The sequence below is a fragment of the Brienomyrus brachyistius genome, chromosome 1 (assembly GCF_023856365.1).
Source record: "Brienomyrus brachyistius isolate T26 chromosome 1, BBRACH_0.4, whole genome shotgun sequence".
In the NCBI taxonomy this organism is placed as follows: domain Eukaryota; kingdom Metazoa; phylum Chordata; class Actinopteri; order Osteoglossiformes; family Mormyridae; genus Brienomyrus; species Brienomyrus brachyistius.
The window spans coordinates 13,090,152-13,113,986 of NC_064533.1; the positions used below are offsets into that span (position 1 = coordinate 13,090,152).

Sequence of the window (23,835 nt, forward strand, 5' to 3'; positions counted from 1 at the left end):
AACCCTCTGCTGGAGTCAGAACAGTGGTTACTGCCTCTGGTCCAAGAGCACCAGCGGATTTAGCTCGAATAACCAGCCTGTAGTTCGTATAGGGGGTGAGACTGGAGTATGATAGCTTCATATCAATGGTGCTGTTTTCAAACATGAAACCTAAAACGAAACACAGAAAAATACAGCGATGAGGAAATTTACCACAGTGCAAACATTGCAGACCACTGCCTTATGGTAGCATGCACACTAAAGATAAGATTCTGCTGATCAAGACACCAAATTACTCCATTTAAATACAATATCAAGAGATAGATGCTCAAGAGATGCAACGTCTATTTCGCTCAGAGAGCTGATTTCTATGTGCTAACGTAGATCACAATAGACTATAAATTATAGATGTGGTACTTAAGCCCCTCAGTTCTGGGAAGGAATGCAAACCAGGGGATGAAACAGCACATGGGTGCATGCGGGTTATCGGCGATCTCACCAGCAGGGCCGTGGAGCTCCAGCACATAGCTGAAGCGCCCAGTGATGATGGTCGGTGGGTCCCAGGAAACAGAGAAGGACTTGGATGTGATGTTCCACACAGACAGGTTCTGGGGCGGATCCTCGGGGGCTGGAAGACCACAGAACTTCTTTACGTTGGATCTGGTTAACCAGTTAGCTCTTACTTAATTAGCATCTGGCCTTTACTGCATTTACTGAAGGTTTGGTTTAGAGAAATATTATTATAACATCATTTGAATACAAAACAAATGCAATTTCTGAATGGGTGTCAAAAATGATTTCAAAGAATTGCATTTTACGGACAAAAATACATGCATTAGATAAACATATATATATATATATATATATATATATATATATATATATATATATATATATATATATATATATATATATATATATATATATATAAAACACTGATATAGTAATAACTGATACAAAATAATGCCTAAAAAGTAAACAGTGGCAGATGAAATAATACTGAATTTACAAACAGTATTTTAAGCAGTATTATGAATTTCTCCTTCAATGAACACTTTAGCATCTCAGAATCGAATTACATGGAATATGCACAGAAATCAAAGTGGGGAATAGTTGTGGCACATTGCTGACAGGTTCCGGTCTGTTGAGGAACAGCCAAGTCCAAACCCTGAGTGAACATGCAGGGAGGAGGGCATGGCTACCTGCCCACAGGCCTCACAACTCACCCAGCTGCCCTGAGACATGGGCAGACGCATCGGCAGCGGCGAGGAGCAGCCTGAACACGGCAGCCAGGATCCTCAGCATTCCCAGAGAGTTCGTCCACGCAGAGCATTCCATCCATTCTTCCCCTCTTCACTCACACACACACACACACACACACACACACACACACACCCGATTGGTCAACACAACAGGCACCTTTGGTATCCTGAACATGCCCGGCTCCTGCCGACTGCAGGATGTTGGGGGAGGGGGATTGGAGTGGCTCATTGTAGACCATGCCCGCCCTCCCCCAGCTGACCAACCTTCTTCAGAAAAGGATTAATTTGTTACCAAAAAATGCAGACAGGTCACTAGGCCTATGGCGGAAAAACAAGCTCTAAATTACAAAACTACTAATCAAGGACGTCAAAGCTGTTTTAGGCCATTTGTTTATTTTACAAAACTAATTATTATAACTTAACTATTGGGAGCAGGATTTGTTGTGCTATTGCGTCACAAACTTAACAAGAACTTCAAATGTTAAACAGGAGTCCATCTATCATTTTTGCCATACTTATCCTTACAAATAGTGCTACTTATCTCAGCGGTCCTTAGCTGCTTTGTAACTTCCTAAGGTTTTGGCACAGTTAACGCAGTTTTGTGAACAGCATGGAGCTGTGTCAGTTATGTGGGGAGTGTGGGAGGAGCTGCTGACACCTCAGAAAACCCTACAAGGCTTTTCCAATTTTTTAAAAGGTATGTGAGAACCAGGCCTTCTGGGTAACAGTTAGCATTAGCGTCAGGCTCTGCTGCTAAATTCTCTCTGGCAATCCCGCCTGGGAAACATGCCAGCCACCTCTGGACCCAGAATGCCAAGGGGGCCCTGGTCATCCGACATGGTCCGGATCAGGACCCTCAAATCCAGAAAGTGCCACTCTTACATAAAAAGTGTTTTCCCTAGCTTACAGAACACCGTTCCATTCGACAATAAACATAAACAGCAAGCAAAATGTGACGATATTCTGCCAATATTCCTTTTATACAAATGGTGCAGCTTTTAATATTAATAATTTAACATCCGTAGTGCATTATAGTGAAGCTATCAAACTTAAGAATTGTTTGACAGAGAACAAAAAATAGGACCCGAATCTTCTATGTGAATAATCAGTGATTTTCTCTTACATTTATATTCAGGATATTTAGTTTTATTCAGCAGGATATCTGAAAGTTTTGAGTACAATCATTGGTGTCCAGGCAGGAGTTTATTTCTGCATCTCTCTAATCCAGAAGAGTCACTCTCCCCAATCTCGGCTGACCACCAAGCTACAATCATAGCAGTTTCGTAATCATGGAGCATGTACAGTACGGGGTAATTTTAATCATGTGGATTCCTACCATATAACTCAAATCTCCTGTAACAGCCTATCCCATAAAATATGTTCTAATAAGAAGCTAGTGTCTCTATCAACACGCCTCCGTGGAGATATGCTCTAAGCAAAGTGTATATTAATCTATTCCCTTTACGCAGCCAGCCTTGGCAGTATTTTACACACTGTACCAGTACATGAAGTGAGCCTTTGTCCCAGCTAAGAGCTCGAGTTCCTGAACTGTAAGGTCCAGGTTTGGGTTTATGGGCAGCAGGTTCTAAGGGGGCTCCGATGCAGCCCTGACCACCCAGCGGCTGCCCAAGATACGACCCTCACTTGGTGTGAACCAAGCACTTATTCCTGAGGAAACACATGAGTATGAGCGATTCACAGGCTGATTCAGGATACAGCAATTAAGTGGCAGCTGTACCCTCTCTCTTATGAATGGTGCAACTACCTCCAGAAAGACTGAACTTTAATGGCCCTTTTACTTCTGTTTATAAGGGCAGTGCATGACGGTGTTGCTAAAATATTTTGTTATAATACTCTTTTCATAATACAGTACATTCCTTGCGTTCTTTATAGCTGCTTGCAAAATGTGTTTATATGCAAGTATAAAAATGCAAACGCAACATGCGATGACCTTCATAGAAGTTCGCTATAGATTTCCAGACTGTCACATTGCTTCCACAGGAATGAAAGCTCAGCATCGGAAGAGGAAAATTCCGGAATGTCAAGCATTTTCTGTCATATAAAACCAAAGCAGGGATCAGCCAGGCCAAGAACACAACCATTGGTGCCAGGGAAAAACATTTTATCTGTAACTTTGTTATTTAGACTGAAAGCAAAGTTCAAGAAAAACATTAAGCAGAATTTCTGAGCAGTTATAATATATAGAGACGGGAAAAATACATATAACTGGGACCAGTTAAAATCTGCTTCTGTCGTCATATAATACATAAAAAATATAGTCTTGGGGTTATACAAAAACTATTGCCTCCAATTGGCAGTAAAATTACCTCAAGGCACAAAAACTAATTTTTAAGAGAATAAATTCTCAGATCGATGTGTTTTCATATGGAAAAAAATGAAGGGATTCCGAAAGGGATTTGGGAAGAGATGTTTAGTTTATCGTCAAGAGCGGTAAGAAGTGAGGAAAAATCCCAGAAGCACGAGCAACGTAACGCTTTGTTTTTTTAACAGAATCCACCCCAAAGCTTTGTGTGTTATGTAACAGTCCTGCATAATGCATTGAGCTCTGAGCTTTATCCAAGGCTGTCTAAGATAGTGTTTCAAGTCGGCTTGGAGTGTAGGACACAAGGGCAGAGGTCAAAGTCAAGAGAAAGATGGAGAGAGAAAGAACTTAATCAAACTGTCTCCTTCTAGGTGGGTTTCACATTCTGGCTTCTCTCCTGCTCACTCTTTCGGGGAAAATCAATCCCCCAGTCACTTCATCCAGGTAATCAATATGGTGGAGAAAAGGAAAAACAGAACTAGCAAAAAAAAAAAAAGAGAGAGAGAGAGAGAGAAAACGCTGAGTCACTGACATCGCTGCATGTGCCATGCAGTGAAAATTTGCATAAAAGCCCATGCACCAGGTTTCTTCAGCTTTGCATGATAGGGTTAATAGCTTGAAAACAAGAGAAAACAGAAACGTATTAGGAGACCACAACTACTAACCTCTCTCCTTAACAGAGTGACCTCAATAAATGATTGGATAAAGGTCACAGGACCTAAAAACATCAATAACATTCAGCTAAACTCTTCTTCAATTTACTCTGGTGAAATAAGTTTACTGAAGGCTATAAGAGATAGCCTCCTAATAATGAAATGCAAATTATCTGCTATAATAAGCCAAAATGTGTAATTAAATTTAGCAGATATTGACTTTGAATTGCATTACTCACAAGCCATTTTTAAAATGCAATTAATTTACTGGGCTTGTTGATAAGTAAGGCTGTCATTGTGCTATCATTACAAGACCCCTGTCCCCAGATTCAGGGAAATGGCTGTAAGTATTGTGTCACATCAAAGCCTATTGTGGCAAAGATGTATTGTTGGCTTCAAAAGAATAGCCACAGAGGAGCACAGAGGAAAGTGAACATGGCCGACCCGTAAACCTCTTCTGCGATGGAGTAGCTCCTGGAAACAACACTGGCTAAACTGCGCTGTTACATTTCAATCATCAACCTAATAGGCATGGACACACCTCAGACTAAATCGCCATAACATCAGCAATTATTTGGCATAATAAAAGGAGTTAGCTTATAATTTGCTACCATTTTCATAACAGAAGGATGTTTATGTAAAGAGCTGGATTCTTTGTGGGCACCAACAACTTTTAGATTTCAGTTCTGGGTCTGTAACAGTGCGTCTACCTACTGTCCTAACACATGTAATCCCATAGCTGGCAGAATGATGTCACAACTGGGCCCTGGGGCAAGGCCCTTGACTATAATTACCTCTGGCTCATGAGAGTTTTACTTTCACAAAAAAATGTTCTGAGGGCAGAAGGAAAAATAATTGGTTCAGACAGATAGCCAATCATATTGTAGGGAAGGTGGGTCCAAGCAAGTAGAGGAGGTGGCACCAACCAATCAGATATCTTGGTCTCACCTCCCCTAGTTCTGGAGCTGACACTAAAATGAGAAGAACGAGAAATTCAGATCGGAAAAGGTGACGGGATGCTACCTGACTCGGGCATTCGGACCATGTAGCTGGCGATCTGGCCCTCGCCATCGCTGGTGAAGGCGGACACCTCGAACACGTAGGCGGTGTACGGACGCAGCTGGTCCATGCCCACAGTGATGGGCACCATCCAGGAAGCAGCGGGAGGGGCGGCCGAGAGCGTGATGAGCGGCAAGGAGGCCGAAGTCAAAATGGAGGTGTCCAGGGGGCTGGGGGTGCCACGAGACAGGATCTCTGCCGCATCCTGCCTCACACACACACACACACACACACATGCGCAGGCAGTCGCGCACACGCACATAGACACATGCATCAGGACACCATAGTGGAGAGGCCACTAACGCTGCAGGGCATCCAAACGCTCATTTCTGCATTTACCACAGATTTCTAAGAATTAGAATGAATAATAATTTTAAAAAAATTATATTTATTTTATAAGCAATCTTTGCTGCTGAAATCCATCCATCCATCTATTTTCTTATACTATTGGGTCGCGGGGCGGTCCGGAGCCTATCCCAGAAGGGCACAACGCAGGAAACAACCCAGGATGGGGGGCCAGCCCATCGCAGGGCACACTCACACACCAGTCACTCACACATGCACACCTATGGGCAATTTAGCAACTCCAATTAGCCTCAGCATGTCTTTGGACTGTGGGGGGAAACCGGAGTACCCAGAGGAAACCCCACGACGACATGGGGAGAACATGCAAACTCCACACGCATGTGACCCAGGCGGAGACTCGAACCCAGGTCCCAGAGGTGTGAGGCAACAGTGCTAACCACTGCACCACCCTGCTGCCCCCTGCTGCTGAAATCAATTCAAAATATTGGGATTGAGTTTTAAAATGGTACTGTTTCAATTATTGTTCAAGATATTGAACATATTTTTAAGAAATAAAGATTATGTAAAGAAGAGGTCAATAGATGCTAACACTAAAATACGATACAGAGCGAAAGTGGATGGAGCCATATGACACAAATACTAAGCAGAGAGGAAGTGAACAGACACATAACCACACAAGCACCATTCAGAGAGGAAGTGGACAGACACAATATCACACAAATACTATTCAGAGAGGAAGTGGATAGACACATAACCACACAAATACTATACAGAGAGGAAGTGGACAGACACATAATCACACAAATACTATTCAGAGAGGAAGTGGACAGACACATAATCACACAAATACTATTCAGAGAGGAAGTGGACAGACACATAATCACACAAATACTATTCAGAGAGGAAGTGGACAGACACATAATCACACAAATACTATTCAGAGAGGAAGTGGACAGACACATAACCACACAAATACTATTCAGAAAGGAAGTGGACAGACATACTCACACAAATACCATTCAGAAACGAAGTGGACCAATGCTTAATCATAGAAACATTAATCAGAGAGGAAGTGGAAATTAGCAGGAGAACATTTTAAAATGAATTTGAGGAAGCACTTCCTTACACAGCATGTAGTTAGAGTATGGAATAGTCTTTCTGCTAGTGTAGTGCAAGTTAAAACCCTGGGTTCCTTTAAATCAGAGCTAGATAAGATTTTAACAACTCTGAGATATTAGTTAAGTTCTCCCCAAATGAGCCGAATGGCCTCCTCTCGTTTGTAAATTTCTTATGTTCTTATATTATCACCGAAATACCATTCAGAAACGATGTGGACTGATGCATAAGCACACAAACATTAATCAGAGAGGAAGTGAACAGACACTTAATGACAGAAACACTCTTCAGAGAGGAAGTGGGCACTCATGGATACATACGTTGCAGTGTGGGATGGCTCCCGTCATAATGTCCTCAGCGTTGATCTCTAAAGTTCTCACAGTCTGGCCAGTTCGGGCGTGCTTGGCTTTGACGGAGAATTTGGTGATCAGCCCATTGGTGTGTTTGGGCAAATACCATGTCACCTTGACAAAGGAGTGATTCTGAGCAAAGGCACTAAGGTTGGTTACCAGGCCAGGGGCTGCAAAATGAGATGGAGACAAAATGGTGACAAAATTGGTCTTAGAAATGAGAGGTAAGAAAAAGGATTAAGTAAGAAGTAAGTCAGAAGTAAGTCAGTACACACGGGCCTCTGCCGTTTTCATGTAGAGAGACTTGCTGAAGATCCCAATGCCACGCCTGTCTTCTGCTGCCACCTAGAGGGAGGAAGAGAGAACTACTGAAACATTTTTAGTGAAATGGCTTGCACCCAACTGCCACTCCAGTGGCCTATAGCCAACAATCATTCAATAGAAGCAGGTTCATATGTCTGCAAACAAATTGTCTGGTAATTTTCCCTGTATAGTGGACTGGCTGAGGGCGCGAGGCTTTTGGTGACCGGCAGCCTTGGGTACGAATTGCATGTGGTTTGAGAAGATTCTCGGGTTTCTGGGCAGCCACGTGTTTTTGTTGGCATGATGAAAGCCGGCCAAATTTGTCATTTGACGATAAAAAGGAAGCATTCGAAATATGAGGTATTTTACTCCGGATTCTGTTCAGAATAGTTTGGGTATATGGGATATGCTGTATGGAGAATAATAGGAAAAGTGCATGAAACATGAGTTGTAGATTTAAAAGGAAATCATCATCTTTACCATTCAGTCTTACCTTGATGTTATAGGTGGATCCGGGGGTTAAGGTGTTGAGGAGGAATTCTGGAATTTCAGAGTTGGTCAGCGTCTGGGTGAACGTGGATTCGGGATAAGGACACACCTCTTTGTATTTAATGGCATAGGACAGGATCTGTCCACTGGAAGTGGAGGGAGGCGTCCAGGACAGCAGGATGCCAGTGGATCCCACCCTCTCCCCTTCCAAATTGGTCGGAGGGCCCAAGACTTAGGAAACACGGAGACACATTGCGGGGATAAACACATGATGGAGAAAAACAGACCCTCAGTTCCCTCTCGGGATGGATGCAGAACTGATAATACAAGAATAACAATCAGTAACATCAACTTGTTACTTGGCGTAGCAGCTGAAAGAAAATATTTCTCACATATTTTAACTGTCAATAAAATGGTCTTATTTGTTGGCATAATTTTTTTTTCTGTTTCCACTGATTATATACATTTTGGGGGAAAAAATGAAATGCAGAATACCATTAGCATGTTTGTTGTTCTAAGATACCAGTTGCATTTTTAAGGTCTGGCTGAAATCAACTATAAGAGAAGGAAAGTGCCCTGGAAGTTTGGGTTCCACACATCCCAGGACTTACTTGATTCATTGAAAGCGAGGATTCGACTGGCAGTGGCAGGGCTCAGCGTTGACACGTAAACATTCCCTGTGGTCACACTCTCCACAGCAGCCTTTATATCCCAGCACAAAAATAAACAAGGGCTCAGTCAGCCACGGGGACTCACCCCTGTTATCAAAGCCCCCAGCTCCCTAAACTGAAACCTATGCTCTGAAGTTCTGTGGACGGCTGAGGCCCGTGGATTAACAGGGAAGAGAGGTGACATACCTGAGCGTGGACGCTGTCCAGGCACAGAGCGACAGCCAAGACGAGGACAGGAAGCATCACTGATGGCCTGCGGGTCTCATGAGGAAGATCAACTGGACAGTGCAGCTCCTCCAGAGCCAGGCAAATTCAGGAGAGGTGGGCCACATTAAACATTTAAGGGTGGCTCTACTGGAGAGCTCTGTAATAAATCATGAGCCCCATGACTCAATCCCAACAGCCCTTCCTTCCTTCCGCCGTCGCTCACCGTGGCACCTGACACCTATCAGCCACAGGCAGGAGAAGAGGGAGGTTTTTACATTGGATTAGGGTGGAGGTGGTCACTCTGGCATCGGTGCTTCTACTCAGCGCTATAGAGGTACCATGAATGCCGGCATTCCCGTGAATCTGCATCAGCAGGTGAAGGTTCAGCGCTACCTGCGAAGTTCTCAGAGAAGATCCCAGTATTTATTATAGGATTAGAGAACTGTTAAGGGAGAGAATCTTCGAGTGTTTTACGAAGAGGACTTGGACTATAATCCAAGCCCCAGAAATCTTGTAGCACAAATCTGAACGGAGGTAACAGTATCTGTGGACAGAAGATGGAGGAATGGCTAAATGTAGGTGACAGATGGGGCACAGACTACAGACAGGAAGCTGCTCCTTGCCAGGGCAAGAGAATGTATCTGCACCAGTATCTCTCCAGCATCTAGACAGGGGACGGTGTATTGACCTTCCTCCTTTGATCAATTATTTACCTCACTTGTACATTGCTTTAGATAAAACTTTTGCTATATAAATAAATGTATATGTAGCTCAAAAGAGCAGAGAACAGAGCAGGATATCAGACAGAGACCTACATTCCCAGAAGCTTTCTAGTGATTTCTCAAACACCCGACAGCAAACAAACAACCAGGCTATGTACCAGATTTCTGTGCAAAATGAGCTTATTTCAAGTCATTTTCAAGATTTGTTAGAATTTTTTCCCCATACATCTCAGAATGTTAGATTAAATCACATATAATAAGTTAAAAACATCCAGCATTTAATGGGTTCCAATATGGGGTAATTTGTTTTCATTTGAGTAGAAAATAAAGTGGATCATTGATAGCGTGACTACGCAATGGGTCAGACTGCAATATAGTAAGAGGTTTGTGAATGTGTTCAAAACTGCTGTGGTCAAACATGACCCTGTGAATTACTTAACAATTAGATGAGCTGCCTTAAGCACGGAGAATTAATATTTTAACAGCGAACATGAAAAATGAGCAGTAAATCATTTAGCAGACACCACATGAAACACATGGCTAACTCATAAGTAGACAGGCGTGATTTTGCGTTTTCTAAGATGTTCTTTGAAGGTGACGCGCAAAGCGTGGAGTCGGTGGTGCCGGTCGCTTGCCGTGGGCTCCTGGCCGGTCTCACTCGACGTTTCATCATGCATATTTTACACGGCCGGCAACACAATCTGACTCAAACTGTTCCTCTCCGCCAGGCTACTTCTCTGATGATGCACCCACCATGAAAGTTTAAATAAGTGACCCCGCCATCACCATAAAAGGGCCACTTCAGAGGTGCGCGGAGAAGCGTAAGGTGAGACGCACGTGCGGAGGCTGCACCGGGGGGGTTGTCGCATTTGACAAGAAGATGAGGGGTGCTCAGGAGCACCATAGATCAAGATCAGATTGCGCGTTATGGACTGCGATGAGGTACATGTGTGGTTCAGCGTGCTACGATGCAGTGCCTGTGATGGGAAGGTTAGTGGTTCAAATCTCAGGGTTGGCAGAGTGATGTCACAATTGGGCCCTTGAGCAAAGCCTTTAACCCCATTTTCGCCCCCAGACAGAGATGGAGGGGCATTGGGCTTAATTCCTCCCCCCCAAAATATATAGATGCTCCTCTACTTATAAACTTTCAACTTACACACTTTCAGACATATGAATGAAGAAGACTGCAAGTCCAAATTGTGTTCCTTGGGCTCCCGTTTCCTGTCCGTAACATCAATTTTTTTTTCTGCGTGGCAATTCCGCCTAGTACGACTTCTGGCTGCTACTCCCACCGCGCAGCAGAATAGTGTGCGTACTCCCAGGATCTTTGTACTTGCATATACCCTTAAAATGATGTTGAATAATGACTTACAAACATTTCAAGTTACGAATGGCCGTTCGGAATGTATCTTGTTCCTAAGTAGAGGAGCGTCTGTACCTTTGCATTTAAATTACGAAGTTGCCCCCCCTCCCAATAACAAACTTTCGTTTCCAACTTTACTGCTGGGACTCGCTGCCCCTGCTTTCACGTCATGACTTTGGATAAAAGTTTCTGCTACATAAATATAAATGTTCCTGGCTTGTATGACAGCAAGTGACACAGCAGTTGTACACCTTTCTGCAAAAGCAATTCTGCTTTGAAAACTCTGTTACTTTACAGCAATGAATTCGTTGCCTCTCCCTGCTGCAGCGAGTCACCATCTCCCACATTTACTGGCGGCAGGATGCCGGAAGAGAAGGAGAAAGGCACTGGGTGGGGGCCAGCTTGGCATGGGGGGGGGGGGGGGGGGGACCACAAGACACTGACTGGCTGGAGAGGACGCACATGGCCGGTAGAATTCCATAGGAGGCTTCGTATGGGGTTTATGGAAGGTCTTGGAATGCGGAGGGTTTCAGCACTAGCTTCGCAAGGTCATTGCTGGTCATTAAGTACCACTCACACATACTGGGCTTATCTAAAACCACACCAATAGTGTTCAAAGCAGGGATCCGTTTTCATGTTAAAGGGCCGACAGGCAAAACGGAGGCCAGGCTAACTTTTTGTTTTCAAAAAGATTCCAGCAGTTATCTACACACAAACTTGCTGTTCTTTTCAAGCACAAACCAAACCAAAGGTTTTATTTATTCATTAAAAATTGAAACTGGAACGCGCCACTGCATTCATTTCACGTACTGATTGAAGAAAGCCAGACGGTTTTATTAGCTAATTAACAATCTATTCCTCACACTATACATAAGAAAATGTTCCAGATATACACAGTAGCAACCAATCAAAAACAGAATAACAACAGGGTCTGGACATCAACTCAATGAGCTGAAAAATCTGAATACATCATCAGTAATGGGAAACACCTGTACCCTCGTTGGACCAACGACGTCATATTCAGATTTAGTATCATCGAAGAAGTGAGTGGGGTTGGGGCCTTTCTTTAACCTAAGAGTTAAAGAAATACACTTTGGTTCTGATCTGGGCTCATTCTGCGCTATCAGAACAGTCCAAATTAATAACACTCCATCACTGAGGAATGAACATTGAATCTAAAACTGGACCCAGTATCTCACTTCAGGATTAAAACAATAATATTAAACACGAAAGAGAAGTGACTGTAATCTTCAAAAAATATGAACACTGCTCAGAAAAATTTAAATGGGTGGATTTTTTTTGATAGTTTTTAAAGTTATTCAGAAATATGTACTTGAAAAGGATTCCAGGCACTTGTGTCTTAAGCAAACTCTTCAAAACACTGAAAATATATTTTAACAGACTTGACAACTTCAAAAACCATTGAAATCATGATTAAATGATTTATTGCCTTGTTTTTAATAGTGGCTTTTCTTGCCAACATTTATCATCCCACACATCTTGTTGAACAAACAAAATGAGGTATGTGTCGCTACAGGGCTTATTTTAATCCAATGGACATTTTTCGAAGAACATTTTTAAAATAATTATGAGGAATCTCACTGAAAGAGGCTGAAAAATTGTGATGTCATAGACATTTTAGTAGATTGGACAATTAGATACAAAACAGTGTATTTAAAATAACATGCTATTTTACAATTAATTATCTTTAAAAAAAAGTTTCTAAAAGCTCACAAAATGGCTTTAAAAATATTTCTGCATCATCAATTAAGGCATTGAAACCACTAAATATTACATACTAAATTAAATTAAAATAGAAAACAAAAGAATAAAACAATCTTTAACAAAGCAAACAATATGATTTTATGGCTAAATAACATGTTTGTGAGCCTACATTTGTAATTGTCATAACTGTGCGGTAGCATTTAATCTAAGAGGAAACCTCATTGTGATTGAAACTCAAGTGCTCCAATGGCAGACTCTCTGGTCCCTTTGCAAGCCCTTCCCCTGACTAGTTCCACTGGCAGGAACACTCCAAGGGCTCCTGGAAGGTGTAGCTCACCAGGGTGCTGTTGCGCGTGCAGTACAGCTGCACTGTTCGGCTCTGCAGGGTGTTCTCCCGGCAGCATTTGCAAAAACGCGCGTGGCTGTTGATGTTGAAGTTGAAGATGGTGGCAGAGGGGCACTTGCCATCACAGGAGTACACAGTGATCTGCAAGAAAGGCAGAGGGAGAGACACTGCGATTTCACTGGCACTGGCGTCTAAACGATCAGCATAAACTCGATGTGGCTCCACTGTGTGTTTGAATATAACAAGGATGGGATATGTGGCACACAACAGCATCCCACATCAAGGCTGTTCCACACACTCTGCATGCATGTCGACCCGAAGAGGAAACAAACACCCACTGGGGCACTGCTCCGACAGTCATCCTTCCGGATGGTTGTTCTGATCGCCACCCTTTTGCAGGTCTTACCATCCTCTTTACCTGGTAATACGGAGAAAAAAGAAGCATTTTATTTCTCGGCAATTTATGTCATTTAAAAATCTGAATTCCTATTTTGGTAGCAAACATTTTACACATCAGACAGTGATCTGGTCATTAACCGCCATGGATAGAAAATAGCGCAAGAATACATTTCTGTGGAATTCATTTCAGCTTTTCTTTCGGGTCATTTGTTAAGTTTATGTTTTTTTTAAATTTCTTTTATATTGTTAAATATTAAATTTCAAAATTACAAATTCAAGGTTAAATATGGCATAAAATACGTGATCATTCGTTAAATTTCCATATACCTATGACTGAGAAAATTATAGGATAACAAACTCAATACTTATTACAATGTTATTTGTTACTTTTTACTCTTACAATAATGGTTGAAAATGCATCTCTTGGGTCCATGTCATAGTAACAAGCCGAGTTCCTTACCTTGGCATCTACTAGAATGTTGCTATTTATCAGGAAACGGGCTTGGGTCTGACAAGCCAGTTAGGAAAAGACAGACTTTCCTGACCACAGCTTATCCCAACAAAAGCAGGCACAAGATAACAGTGACAGAGGAAGTGGTGAGACTTACAGCAGAAGGACGACATTTAAGCTGAGAAGTCAAGAACATGTTTAACCATTTAGCGTGAAGGGGATGGATTTATGGGCATTTCAGGTGGAAAAAAAAAACCATCCCAGGTCATGGTAAATATGTAGCAAGACCCACAGCTACATTTGCGTAGTAATCGACAGGACATAGCTAATACATGCTGTCTGATACAGGCCGTATCAGCTGATGCGAGCCTGCCTGTCATGTGCCCAGCACCGGTCATCTGCAGTCGAGTTAAATTCGCCCGCGGTTGGCAGTGCTGAATTTCGTCAGGCGGTGTAAATATGTAAACACAGACTGACTCTCGGTGCAAAGCCTGAATGTTCACCGGCTATAGGGCAGTACAGTGAACAAACGAGAGACCAAATTCCCCCTGGAGTTCAATGGAAGCAAGAGCGTGGAAGATACAGAAATAAAATACAAAAGGAAGGTAAGTACCTGTGTCACAATTAGTACTACCAGTTGGAGTTATTGGGCTAATGGTAAATGGTAATATACCCAGTCCAGAACCTGGTAGAATCGTCAGGAACAGCAGTGTTTCAGAAAAACAAGGGAACGTTTCATTAAGGCACAGTTTTCAAAAATCACCTCATCCTTGCATGCGTTAGATGACAATTAATGAAAAGTGCGGAAGCTGGTCTCAGGCCCCGTTCGTTAGTGGGCCTCGTCGCTCATTAGAAAGCACATGCTTCAGGTTGGCCAGGCAGTCGTCAGAACATTGCACACTGAACCCACCAAGCAACACTCAAGGCGGACGCAAAACGCGGCTAGTGTAAGCAGCTAGCACTGTGCTCATGCACATGTCGTTGGCATGACAACAGCAATGAACAACAAAGAAGCAAGCTAACGCTTAACATTCAAAAAGCATTGCTGTGCGTTCATAGCTATGTGACAGCAGCGCTACAACGTTGCAGGAATGTTTGGAGAATGTTAAGAGTTAGCTGGGGTGATTTATTTATTTATTTATTTCCCCCCCCAAAATTAGCTAATTGCATGGCTGGGCCATAGCAGATATGTTTTTTTTTTTTTGCAAATTTGTTTTCAGGTCCAAACATGGGAATCCGAATTTTAAAAATAATGAAATTATGATTTTATTCTGCAGTGCTTAACATGTAATTTCAGAAAACTAAAACTGCAGGACTCTTTATTATCTATTATATATGTAATAATTATTGATTATTTTTACCATTCTTGCATTACCATCACACATTATATATGCATTATACATAATTAATTTGTACTTGATAGTTTCTTTTAACAAGCATGTAAATATATTAGAAATTTTGTGAGAGTTATCAACCTGACCATTTAATAATATTCAAACTAAGAGTGACCAGTTCTTACTAGGAAAAGTGGCTTGTCTAAAGTGATATAAAATTCTTGGTTGTGCAATTTTAAATGACATCTCACCCAATAGTGGTATTTTAATGTTATTTGTTGATAAGTGGATTACAGTAAGTTAAACATATGATATTGTTTCTAATAGATTAATAACCAAGAATTTTACACCATCAACTCCCTCTCTGAGTCGAATACTAGATCTACAAAAACAGGCTGATAAAAAGGTGAAACTGAAGCCAAAGGCCTGTGCAGTAGTGGGGTGGAAACTGTGACAGTTACACTCCACAACACCAGGGGGCAGTCTAATCACAGGCATTTACCAGCAGCCACCAGTAAGCCACATTGCTGCCAGGCCACATGCCTCCTTTGATTGGGGGCACCACATGCTCTGTCCAAAACTGCAGCCCACCGTGCTCAAGAACCAGAAAAGCCAGACAAGTAAGAACTCTGCCCCCCCCCTGGGGCACTTACAGGTCTTGCAGCAGCCGTCAATGTAGTTCTGTACTGTGCCCCCGTTCTGCAATCAGACAACAGAGGCCAGCATGAAAAGAGATGCCTTCAGTATATAACCCTAACCTTCCCATAAGATGTTTTGTTCTTTCACTCTAGAGAAGGTCTTTAACCTGATCTGCTTACTAACATACACTGCTGATAAAATGCAGCTTACAGAACACAAATCGCTCCGAATAAATCCTTGACTAAAAAAATAAATGTTAACTGCACATTCCTTTCAGCATCAATTAGACTTCAGATCACTTTAAGGCTGGGAGTTACATCAATAGAAGCTCTGTGGATGTGCTTGCTTCCCCTGAATCACTGGGATGCTGCTTGAAGATCATTGATGGATTCTGTGATGAATCTGGATGCTGGGGTCCAGGATACAGACCTGGACACATTCAGTGTCGTTGAAAGGCGGACAAATGACCACGGAGCCCAGTGTCACAGCTCCGACAGCCGTCTCCACACAGTCGAACCGAGTACAGTTTGTCACCCACGAGCTCCCAGCCTGCAAGTCACATGGTCATAAAGTCACATGGTCATAAAGTCACATGATCACACGCCTCAACCATAATTCTCCCAAATAGTAAACATGATCGGCCAGATGCATTTTCTACACTCTTGATTAATACCAACCCAGTAAGCAGAGGTGAAAGTTCAGGTTCAGAAGGTAAAAATCCAGACCAAGATTTTGTTTCAGCCAACCAGTTGAGTACTGTGACTGTGACTCTTTAAATTCAACTGATTTGGTGAAACAAAGTCTTGGTCTGGATTTGTACTTTCTGAACCTGAACTTTCCACCTCTGCTATTTAGGAGGAAAATCACAGACGGATAATATTTTACAGTTATAGTTACAGTATGTTTGAAAGTGATCAGAAGACAGTCGTTTTACCGTGTAGACCTCCACTGTGCCGTTCTCACTGGTGTGGACGCATGACACATTTTTGCAAGAACCACAGCAAACGTGTGGGTCTGAGGAAGGGATATATATTTGGTGCTGTGGACCAAAGAAAAGAGTTCAAAGAATGTCATTCATAGGCAGAATAACGTCATTTAATGTAATTTAATTTGTTAAAGCAATAGCAGCAATTTTTAATAATTTGAAGGATGAAACAGCAAATTCTAGCAAAAAAAATGGAATAATTCGTGGTTTATGAATGGCTAATGAAAGATCATTTTTATAACACCTACAGGCCCACATTTCTCAGAGCAGTTGACAGTCGATACATCCATCGCATAAAAGCCTGTATCAGGGTCCTTGTCCTGCAGGCAGTGCACCGTGTAGCAAAGGTCCCCATCGAAGTACTGCACCATAGACTGCCCCGGACTCAGCACCGTTACCCCCTGAAAGAGGCACACCTCCGCCTTCCCTGTGGGGGGCAGTAACTGGTTACTACCCCAGGGGGAGGCTTACAAGGCAGAGTACTGATATAAAGAGGGTATACACAGGAGAGACTGGTTACTGATATGGAGAAGGTGTATACAGGAGACTGGTTACTGATATGGAGAAGGTGCCTACAGGAGAGACAAGGTACTGATATACGGAGGGTATACATGGGAGAGATTGGTTACTGATATGGAGAAGGTGTATACAAGAGACTGGTTACTGATATGGAGACGTTGCCTACAGGAGAGACAGGGTACTGATATAGGGAGGGTATACACGGGAGAGACTGGTTACTGATGTAGAAAGGGAATATAGCAGAGAGACTGGGTACTGACATAGACAGGGTACATACAGGAGAGACTGGTTACTGATATGGAGAAGGTGTATACAGGAGAGACAGGGTACTGATATTGGGAGGGTATACACGGGAGAGACTGGTTACTGATGTAGAAAGGGAATATAGAAGAGAGACTGGGTACTGACATAGACATGGTATATACAGGAGAGACAGGGTACTGATATAGGTAGGGTATATAAAAGAGAAAGCACTGAGAGGAGGTGAGAAAATGAGAGACCCCTATATATTCAATGACAATGAGGAGTTAATATTACATTATTATGACCTCAACTGATGAGACAACATTGAATTACAAAATAGCTATTTTAGGTTGCAGATATTTTCTTATTTTGTCCTTTGCGTAAAACTTACTACAGATGTACTGAGTGCAACCACAAGTGCTGTCAGCGTTTGGGTCCAGGGTCTGAATTTCACCCTAAGTGCAGAGAGCAAATAACGTCAGGACACAGAAGTAGCCTTAAGGCACTGTGTCTGTCCTGCTGACAACACATGGATATGACAGCTGCCGCTTCGACACATTAAGTAAGATACATGGAGACCAAGCAGTGGCCATTAGACCCAGTGAGACTTACCACCAGGCACAGTGGGGAGGAGTTATTGAGACACTGGCACTCTGTGGAGGTCAAAGCAAACTTAATTAGCCCTTAAATATATGACATTTCCAAAGCTGTGAGGTTAGACCAATGATAACTTAGAAACTGAATAAAGAAATGCAGGGTCTAACTTAGCCAAATAGTATAATTGTGTCCTTGAGAGGTAAAGTAGGCTATCCCACAAAAACAAGGTTTTGAGAAAATGAGCTCCAAGGTTGAATTTAAAAAAAAAAAAATCAGTGTGCCTATACCCTACAATTGATATATATCATAGGCAGCACAGATCTCTGTATATTTAAAAGATAGATAGACCCTCAATAATTAATACTGGACACTAAACTCATTTTTGACTGACATGTGGGATAGCCCACTTTACCTCTCAAGGGCACAATTACGAGTCTGAACTACCAATAGGGACCCCCCCCCCCAGGTGGGCTACATCTACAGAGAGGAAACAGATGCCAGACCTCCCACAAAGGTAATTTCTAGCTATGGACCTGGTGTAACTGACAAGCCCTCAGGACAAGGAAGGTTCTCTGTTATGCTGTCTTGAAGCAAAGTTGAGTTCCTTGCAAATGTCTTACTGTCTATGGTGTCCTTCCCTCTTTCCCTGCCAATGCCCGCTTTAGAAAAGTGGCTTTAGATTTTAGATTTCGTACCACATTGCCAGTCTGGGCAGCACCTCCCCGGGACGCTTTTCCTGACCGTGGACGTCCCGCCGGCACACACCAGCGTGGAGGGGGGGCACAAGCTCTCGTCGCACACTGCAAAAGAACCTCACATGTCATCCCGTCACCTTTACAGATCCTGGAATTCTTCTTGTTTCCCTTTGCCACCCCATGCACTTGGCTGAACCTCTACTCCGGCTCTATCCTCCAACCGTTTCCTAGAATACAAGACTAGTTCATATCATATTCAAGATGCATTAGCGGTTCAGCACGAACTTGGGTCCAGTGGTCACAGAGCCTCATACCGCAGTGGTACTGAGGGCAGCACCGGTCCGTGGTGTTGAGATCCACAGCCAGGATCTCTCCATCTTTACACAATGGGATGGGATCAATGCAGGACTCGCACACTGAAAACACACCAAGTCACCCCGAGCACATCAATAACTCAAGCAGCAAGAAACATCAAAATGTCTGACTATAATTGATTAATTTTTAAAGTACTCTGGAACAAAATAAATGGGGTATATTTCAACACCACGTGGATGACATGGCTAAACTCTGAGTGTCCCCAAATAACATCAGTAATACAAAGACTTGCTCTTACCACACAGGAAGGAGAAGCAGCAGGACTTCTCAGCTCTGACTTCCACCAAGAATTGGTCATCCCTGCACTCCGGCATGAGAACTGAGGGACAGGCCTGGGGTTCACAGTCTGGGGACGGACAAGTCAGGTGGATGTGGGGAGTCACATGACCATACGAGAATCCCGACAACCCACAACCCATGTGACACCGAGCATACCACATCTGTACTCGGGGCAGCAGGACAGGGTGCTGTATCCAATCATTAGTTTGTTCCCGTTCTCACAAGTTGGCACCTCACTCTCACAGATGGTCAGGTTGCATTCTGTAAAGAAGGAGGCCAACATTTTGAAGAAGATGCACGGGAAACCATACGATATGAGATAAGGAGAGAAGCCCGGTCCTGTACTCACCGCAGATTTTTTTTGGGCAGCAGGCCCCCTCCTCGACCACATCGACGACAAACTCGCCTTCCCGCTCACAGAGGGGGGCTGGCATGTCACTGCAGTCAGGCTCCACTGCTGTGATGCTGCCGTTTTCCATGCAGCGGTACAGACAGCAGCCCTTGTTCGACCCGTTCCACTCCTCCCCCACCGCACGGGGGACTCCGTCGTTGTCCGTGCAAACTAAGGAGTGAAGAACATGCTACGAATCACCAAAAAGGCATGGTGCCTGATCACGATTATCCTCAAAGAGTCCAAAAAGGAGCCTGACGTGTCCACCATTTCATCTTATCCATCTCATTTCCTCACCACCTTGTAACCAATGCACCCTTCTTAATGTCCTGAGACAAGAAAATCATGATACGCGGGAGAAGAAAAGCTGAAATCTGCACATGGAGGAAGGTGTGACTCCAGACAGAATATCTGTTTTTTTTACCAAGTCTAAAGCATCAACATTGGGTGGGCCACTGCACTGGCACTAAGCGCAAACCCTAAGGGGACCCTTGTGCCATCACTCACCGCATCTATCCTCGGTGACACAGAACGCGGAGTCGGCCCTGTGTAGGATGGTCCCACTCTTGCACACACACTCTTCTCGGATGGAGGAGCAGGTGGATTCCTCATAGAAGTCCCGGTTCTGGCAGGTTTTGGTCTTGCATGTGTTTACACATGGATGATACTCTTTACCTGGAGGGCACTTTAGGGCTTTTCACAAAGAAAACAGGTACCATCATCAGACCAACTCCCACAGGTATCCTATCTAGCTTTGTAGTCATGAGTCCTCCTTGCTGAACCGTTATCCCCTGGCGGTCCTCTAGACTCAGAAGCCTTCTGACCATAGTTCTGCTAAATGAATATCACTTACGGCAGAAGTCGTGAGTCCTCCAGTTGATGCAGACGTTGTGTGTATAACAGATGGCTACATATGCAGCAAGGAAGTCACACTCGTGGTCTTTATAATGTAGGTCGCCGGCCCAAATCTTGTCGCAAAACTGTTCTGGGGAAACCTTTGTGAGGAATGCGAAAAATAAGACAATTTGAGACAGTCAATTCCCAGAAGGCTTTTAGTCAGTGGATTGATGAAATTCATGGAAGGTCTACCTTCCTATGGCACTCAGAGAAGGGCCTCCGGTTCAGCATCTGAAAGCACTTGGTGCAGTTGCCTGTGGTGCAGTTGTCTCCCACCCTGCGGAAGTAGCCCATCTCCTCAGAAGTGTCTACCATCCAACTATGAAGGAACACGGGGATATCCTCCACGTCCCTCACCACCGTGCCATTCGGGAGCTTCAGGTCATCTGCTGGGTTCCCGTCACAGCAGCCTGTGGACCAATCATCACTGAGACCTCCACAACATTAGGGGGCGACAGCACCATCGCATGACACTGACTCAGAGGAAGGGGAAACTACTGAGGCACTACTATAAAATTGCAAAAAATACTAATATAATGCTTTACAATCTAAGGTTTTTAAAACCATCACGAAAATAAGCAACTACCAACGGTGTTTAATCTAACCACTTGTAACTTTTAAACATTATTTGCTCGAGAGCACACTAGTGGGACTGGGACATACTTGAAGCTCCAGGCCCTTACCACAGAGTCCACGGGTGCCAGTGGTAGTGTTTGGCCGGCCGCTGTACTGCAGGACCATGATTCCCGTGCTGTGGTACCATTGGATGCTGACTCCTCCAGGGGTGTGGATGACATACATGGTCCCAGTGTCATCAATGTGCAGTTTCTGCCTCGTGAAAGGCAGCCGTGCATTGATGAAGTTGACAGACACCTTGAAATCAAGCCAGGGAAGAAAATACTTGAAATTTATTGTGAATGTTTCAAAATCCCTGCATGGTCTTGGCTTTGTTGACAGATAATAAGGACTGACTTGAAATGCTATTTAAGCATTTTGTGGGAATTTTATAACAGTGTCTTGCTCACAGAAGGGAGTCAATCACCTTTCTCTCCAGCCGATTAATCATGATCCTGTAGGAATGAGTAGTGATGTTGAGCTTCTTAAAGCAGAGCCCCAAGGTGCCACCTGTGGAGGTCTATAGACAGGAAGTCAATGGTCAACACTCATGGAAGTAAGAACGGACTTCATAGTGAAGACGATTCATGCAAACAAAAAACACAGCCACTTACAGGACGTCGGATGGAGTTGACGCTCTGAAAAATAAACAAAACATAATAAATCCTTTGCTAATCCATGAAACATGAAGTTACAGATTACAGGCCAGGTTACGAATGATATGCGTAAGTCGAATTTGTTGGTAAGTCAGGACAATAATAATAACAGTACATAAAAATACTAATAATAATAATATAGTATAAAAAGTAAGTGCATATGGTACTGTACTGTACCCAGGAACTGCCTGTACATATCCTATTGTCAAGCGGCACAAGCATCACACAAGGAATGAAAAATCCAGAGGAATTTAGGTTAAAACAACATGGCCGGGGGGAACTTTCATTGACCAAGTACAAATTTAGAAAGTCAGCTTTAGAGTCCAATCTTACCACACTGGTTGGACACTTCTCAATGTGGCCCACAATATTTTCTCTGGGAAGATGAACCAAAATGTAGGATCCGTTGTCATACAGGGCCACATTGTTGCCATCGAAGGTAATTACTCTCAGGTCCGAAATTACTGAGCAGCGACCTGTCATTGAAAACAGGTCAACAGGTTAAATCAACAGTGGAGAGTCTTCTTCAAGAAGACCTTTAGTGACGATCTTTTATAGACTTTTTCATGATAGCTATGATCTGCAACGTTAGATTAAGTGTTAGCAGGTTTAAAAGATGAACAAAAGAAAATGCATCATATCTATACATTTCATCATTGATCATCACATTGTATTATTAATGATACTGGCAATTCAGTTTCATTGGATGCAGATTCTTACAGGGACACTCCCACTGTGGACAGCAATTGTCCCGATTGGTCTGGACAGCCATGCCCAAAAGGCCACAGTTGGGCTGAGACACGTTGAAGCGGCAGTGCAGTGAGGCATTGTGGAACATCAGCTGGCCATTGAAGCAGATGTACTCGCTGCATTCGTCCACACGATACGAGTACGGTGGCTGAGAATGGAAAAAAAAAATTGCAAAATGTTCACTGCTATTACACATTGTTTCTAACTGATTTATATGTCTAACATTCATACAATGTTGGTTTCTTTCCCAATTTTTGGGGGTTCTACTGCATGCCACACCAGAATCTGAAATGTGTTTTCATCAAGAATCTGAGCCCTCCTTGTCGGATTTATTAAAAACCGTTAAGAAAATGTAGACTCGTCGAAATGTAAACCCATACCAGTGGCTGTTTACACTGAAGGATCTCCAAGTTTGTGCTTATATGATACTCCAGCTAATTTTACAACCTGGCAGGCTGGAAACTTACATCAAAATCTGCCATCTTCACCGCCAGCCCAGAATAATGTCCATCTTAACTAATGTTATTTGTCTGTAACCCGACTGCCCATAATTTACAAAGAGCAGCTCTGATGGTGTTTTCTGAGTAGCGCTTCGATACCCAGCTACCACATTCCTGCCTTATCTTCGCTGGCATATCTAAAGGGCCATTTCTTTCCAAATGAGATTTATTAGATGGGGACCAGCCAGGACCCTTCAACACAGAGACCATTCTGAAGATTTACAATCAAATCCAGACGTGCCTGAAGGTCTCCAAAGCCACCTCTGCTTCGGCCATTCCTGCGTTAGACATCGAAACCTGTCCATGCTGCACGAATTATGTCGTGCACCTAAAACACACTATTATAATTTAACTTGAAAATGTAACTTTTAAATCTTTTCTAGTGGCATGTCGCTGCGCCAGGTGGCCGTATGTTTACGGAAAAGGTCAGTGTCTGAAACATTCCGGGTTCAAATCACAGGAAGGGATCCTCTGATCCTCCAGCTGGATACATTAGTATTTTTGTTTTATTAACGTTTAATCTATTATGGTTTTTATTTATTTGTCCAAGCAAACCTTTCTTGGAGTAATTTATATATTACACACCTCAAGTAATAATACAGCACTAGAACACCAGTGCTTCTCCTCTATGTTACC

General features: G+C 43.1%; 2 protein-coding genes across 2 annotated transcripts in view; both read right to left on the reverse strand.

Moving 5' to 3' along the window:
- ptprq (protein tyrosine phosphatase receptor type Q) overlaps positions 1–8,764 on the reverse strand; it is a 47,204-nt gene extending 38,440 nt beyond the window's left edge. The window contains exons 1-8 of the mRNA XM_049030593.1: positions 8,698–8,764; positions 8,452–8,542; positions 7,845–8,071; positions 7,324–7,393; positions 7,019–7,218; positions 5,241–5,481; positions 479–607; positions 4–150 (exon numbers count right to left, since the gene is read on the reverse strand). Of these exons, the coding sequence (XP_048886550.1) occupies positions 4–150; positions 479–607; positions 5,241–5,481; positions 7,019–7,218; positions 7,324–7,393; positions 7,845–8,071; positions 8,452–8,542; positions 8,698–8,754 (1,162 nt within the window). The 5' untranslated portion in view covers positions 8,755–8,764. The remainder of the gene's footprint in view (positions 1–3; positions 151–478; positions 608–5,240; positions 5,482–7,018; positions 7,219–7,323; positions 7,394–7,844; positions 8,072–8,451; positions 8,543–8,697) is intronic.
- Positions 8,765–12,225: 3,461 nt separating this feature from the next.
- The window catches only part of LOC125745170 (otogelin-like protein), a 42,338-nt gene continuing 30,728 nt past the window's right edge, over positions 12,226–23,835 (reverse strand). The window contains 22 exon segments of the mRNA XM_049017730.1: positions 12,226–13,015; positions 13,213–13,292; positions 14,338–14,409; positions 15,712–15,757; positions 16,127–16,246; positions 16,632–16,736; positions 16,931–17,109; positions 17,836–17,899; positions 18,057–18,097; positions 18,737–18,841; positions 19,051–19,152; positions 19,350–19,457; positions 19,547–19,651; positions 19,740–19,952; positions 20,289–20,474; positions 20,635–20,776; positions 20,871–21,088; positions 21,362–21,551; positions 21,721–21,813; positions 21,908–21,931; positions 22,283–22,425; positions 22,670–22,847. Of these exon segments, the coding sequence (XP_048873687.1) occupies positions 12,815–13,015; positions 13,213–13,292; positions 14,338–14,409; positions 15,712–15,757; positions 16,127–16,246; positions 16,632–16,736; positions 16,931–17,109; positions 17,836–17,899; positions 18,057–18,097; positions 18,737–18,841; positions 19,051–19,152; positions 19,350–19,457; positions 19,547–19,651; positions 19,740–19,952; positions 20,289–20,474; positions 20,635–20,776; positions 20,871–21,088; positions 21,362–21,551; positions 21,721–21,813; positions 21,908–21,931; positions 22,283–22,425; positions 22,670–22,847 (2,715 nt within the window). The 3' untranslated portion in view covers positions 12,226–12,814.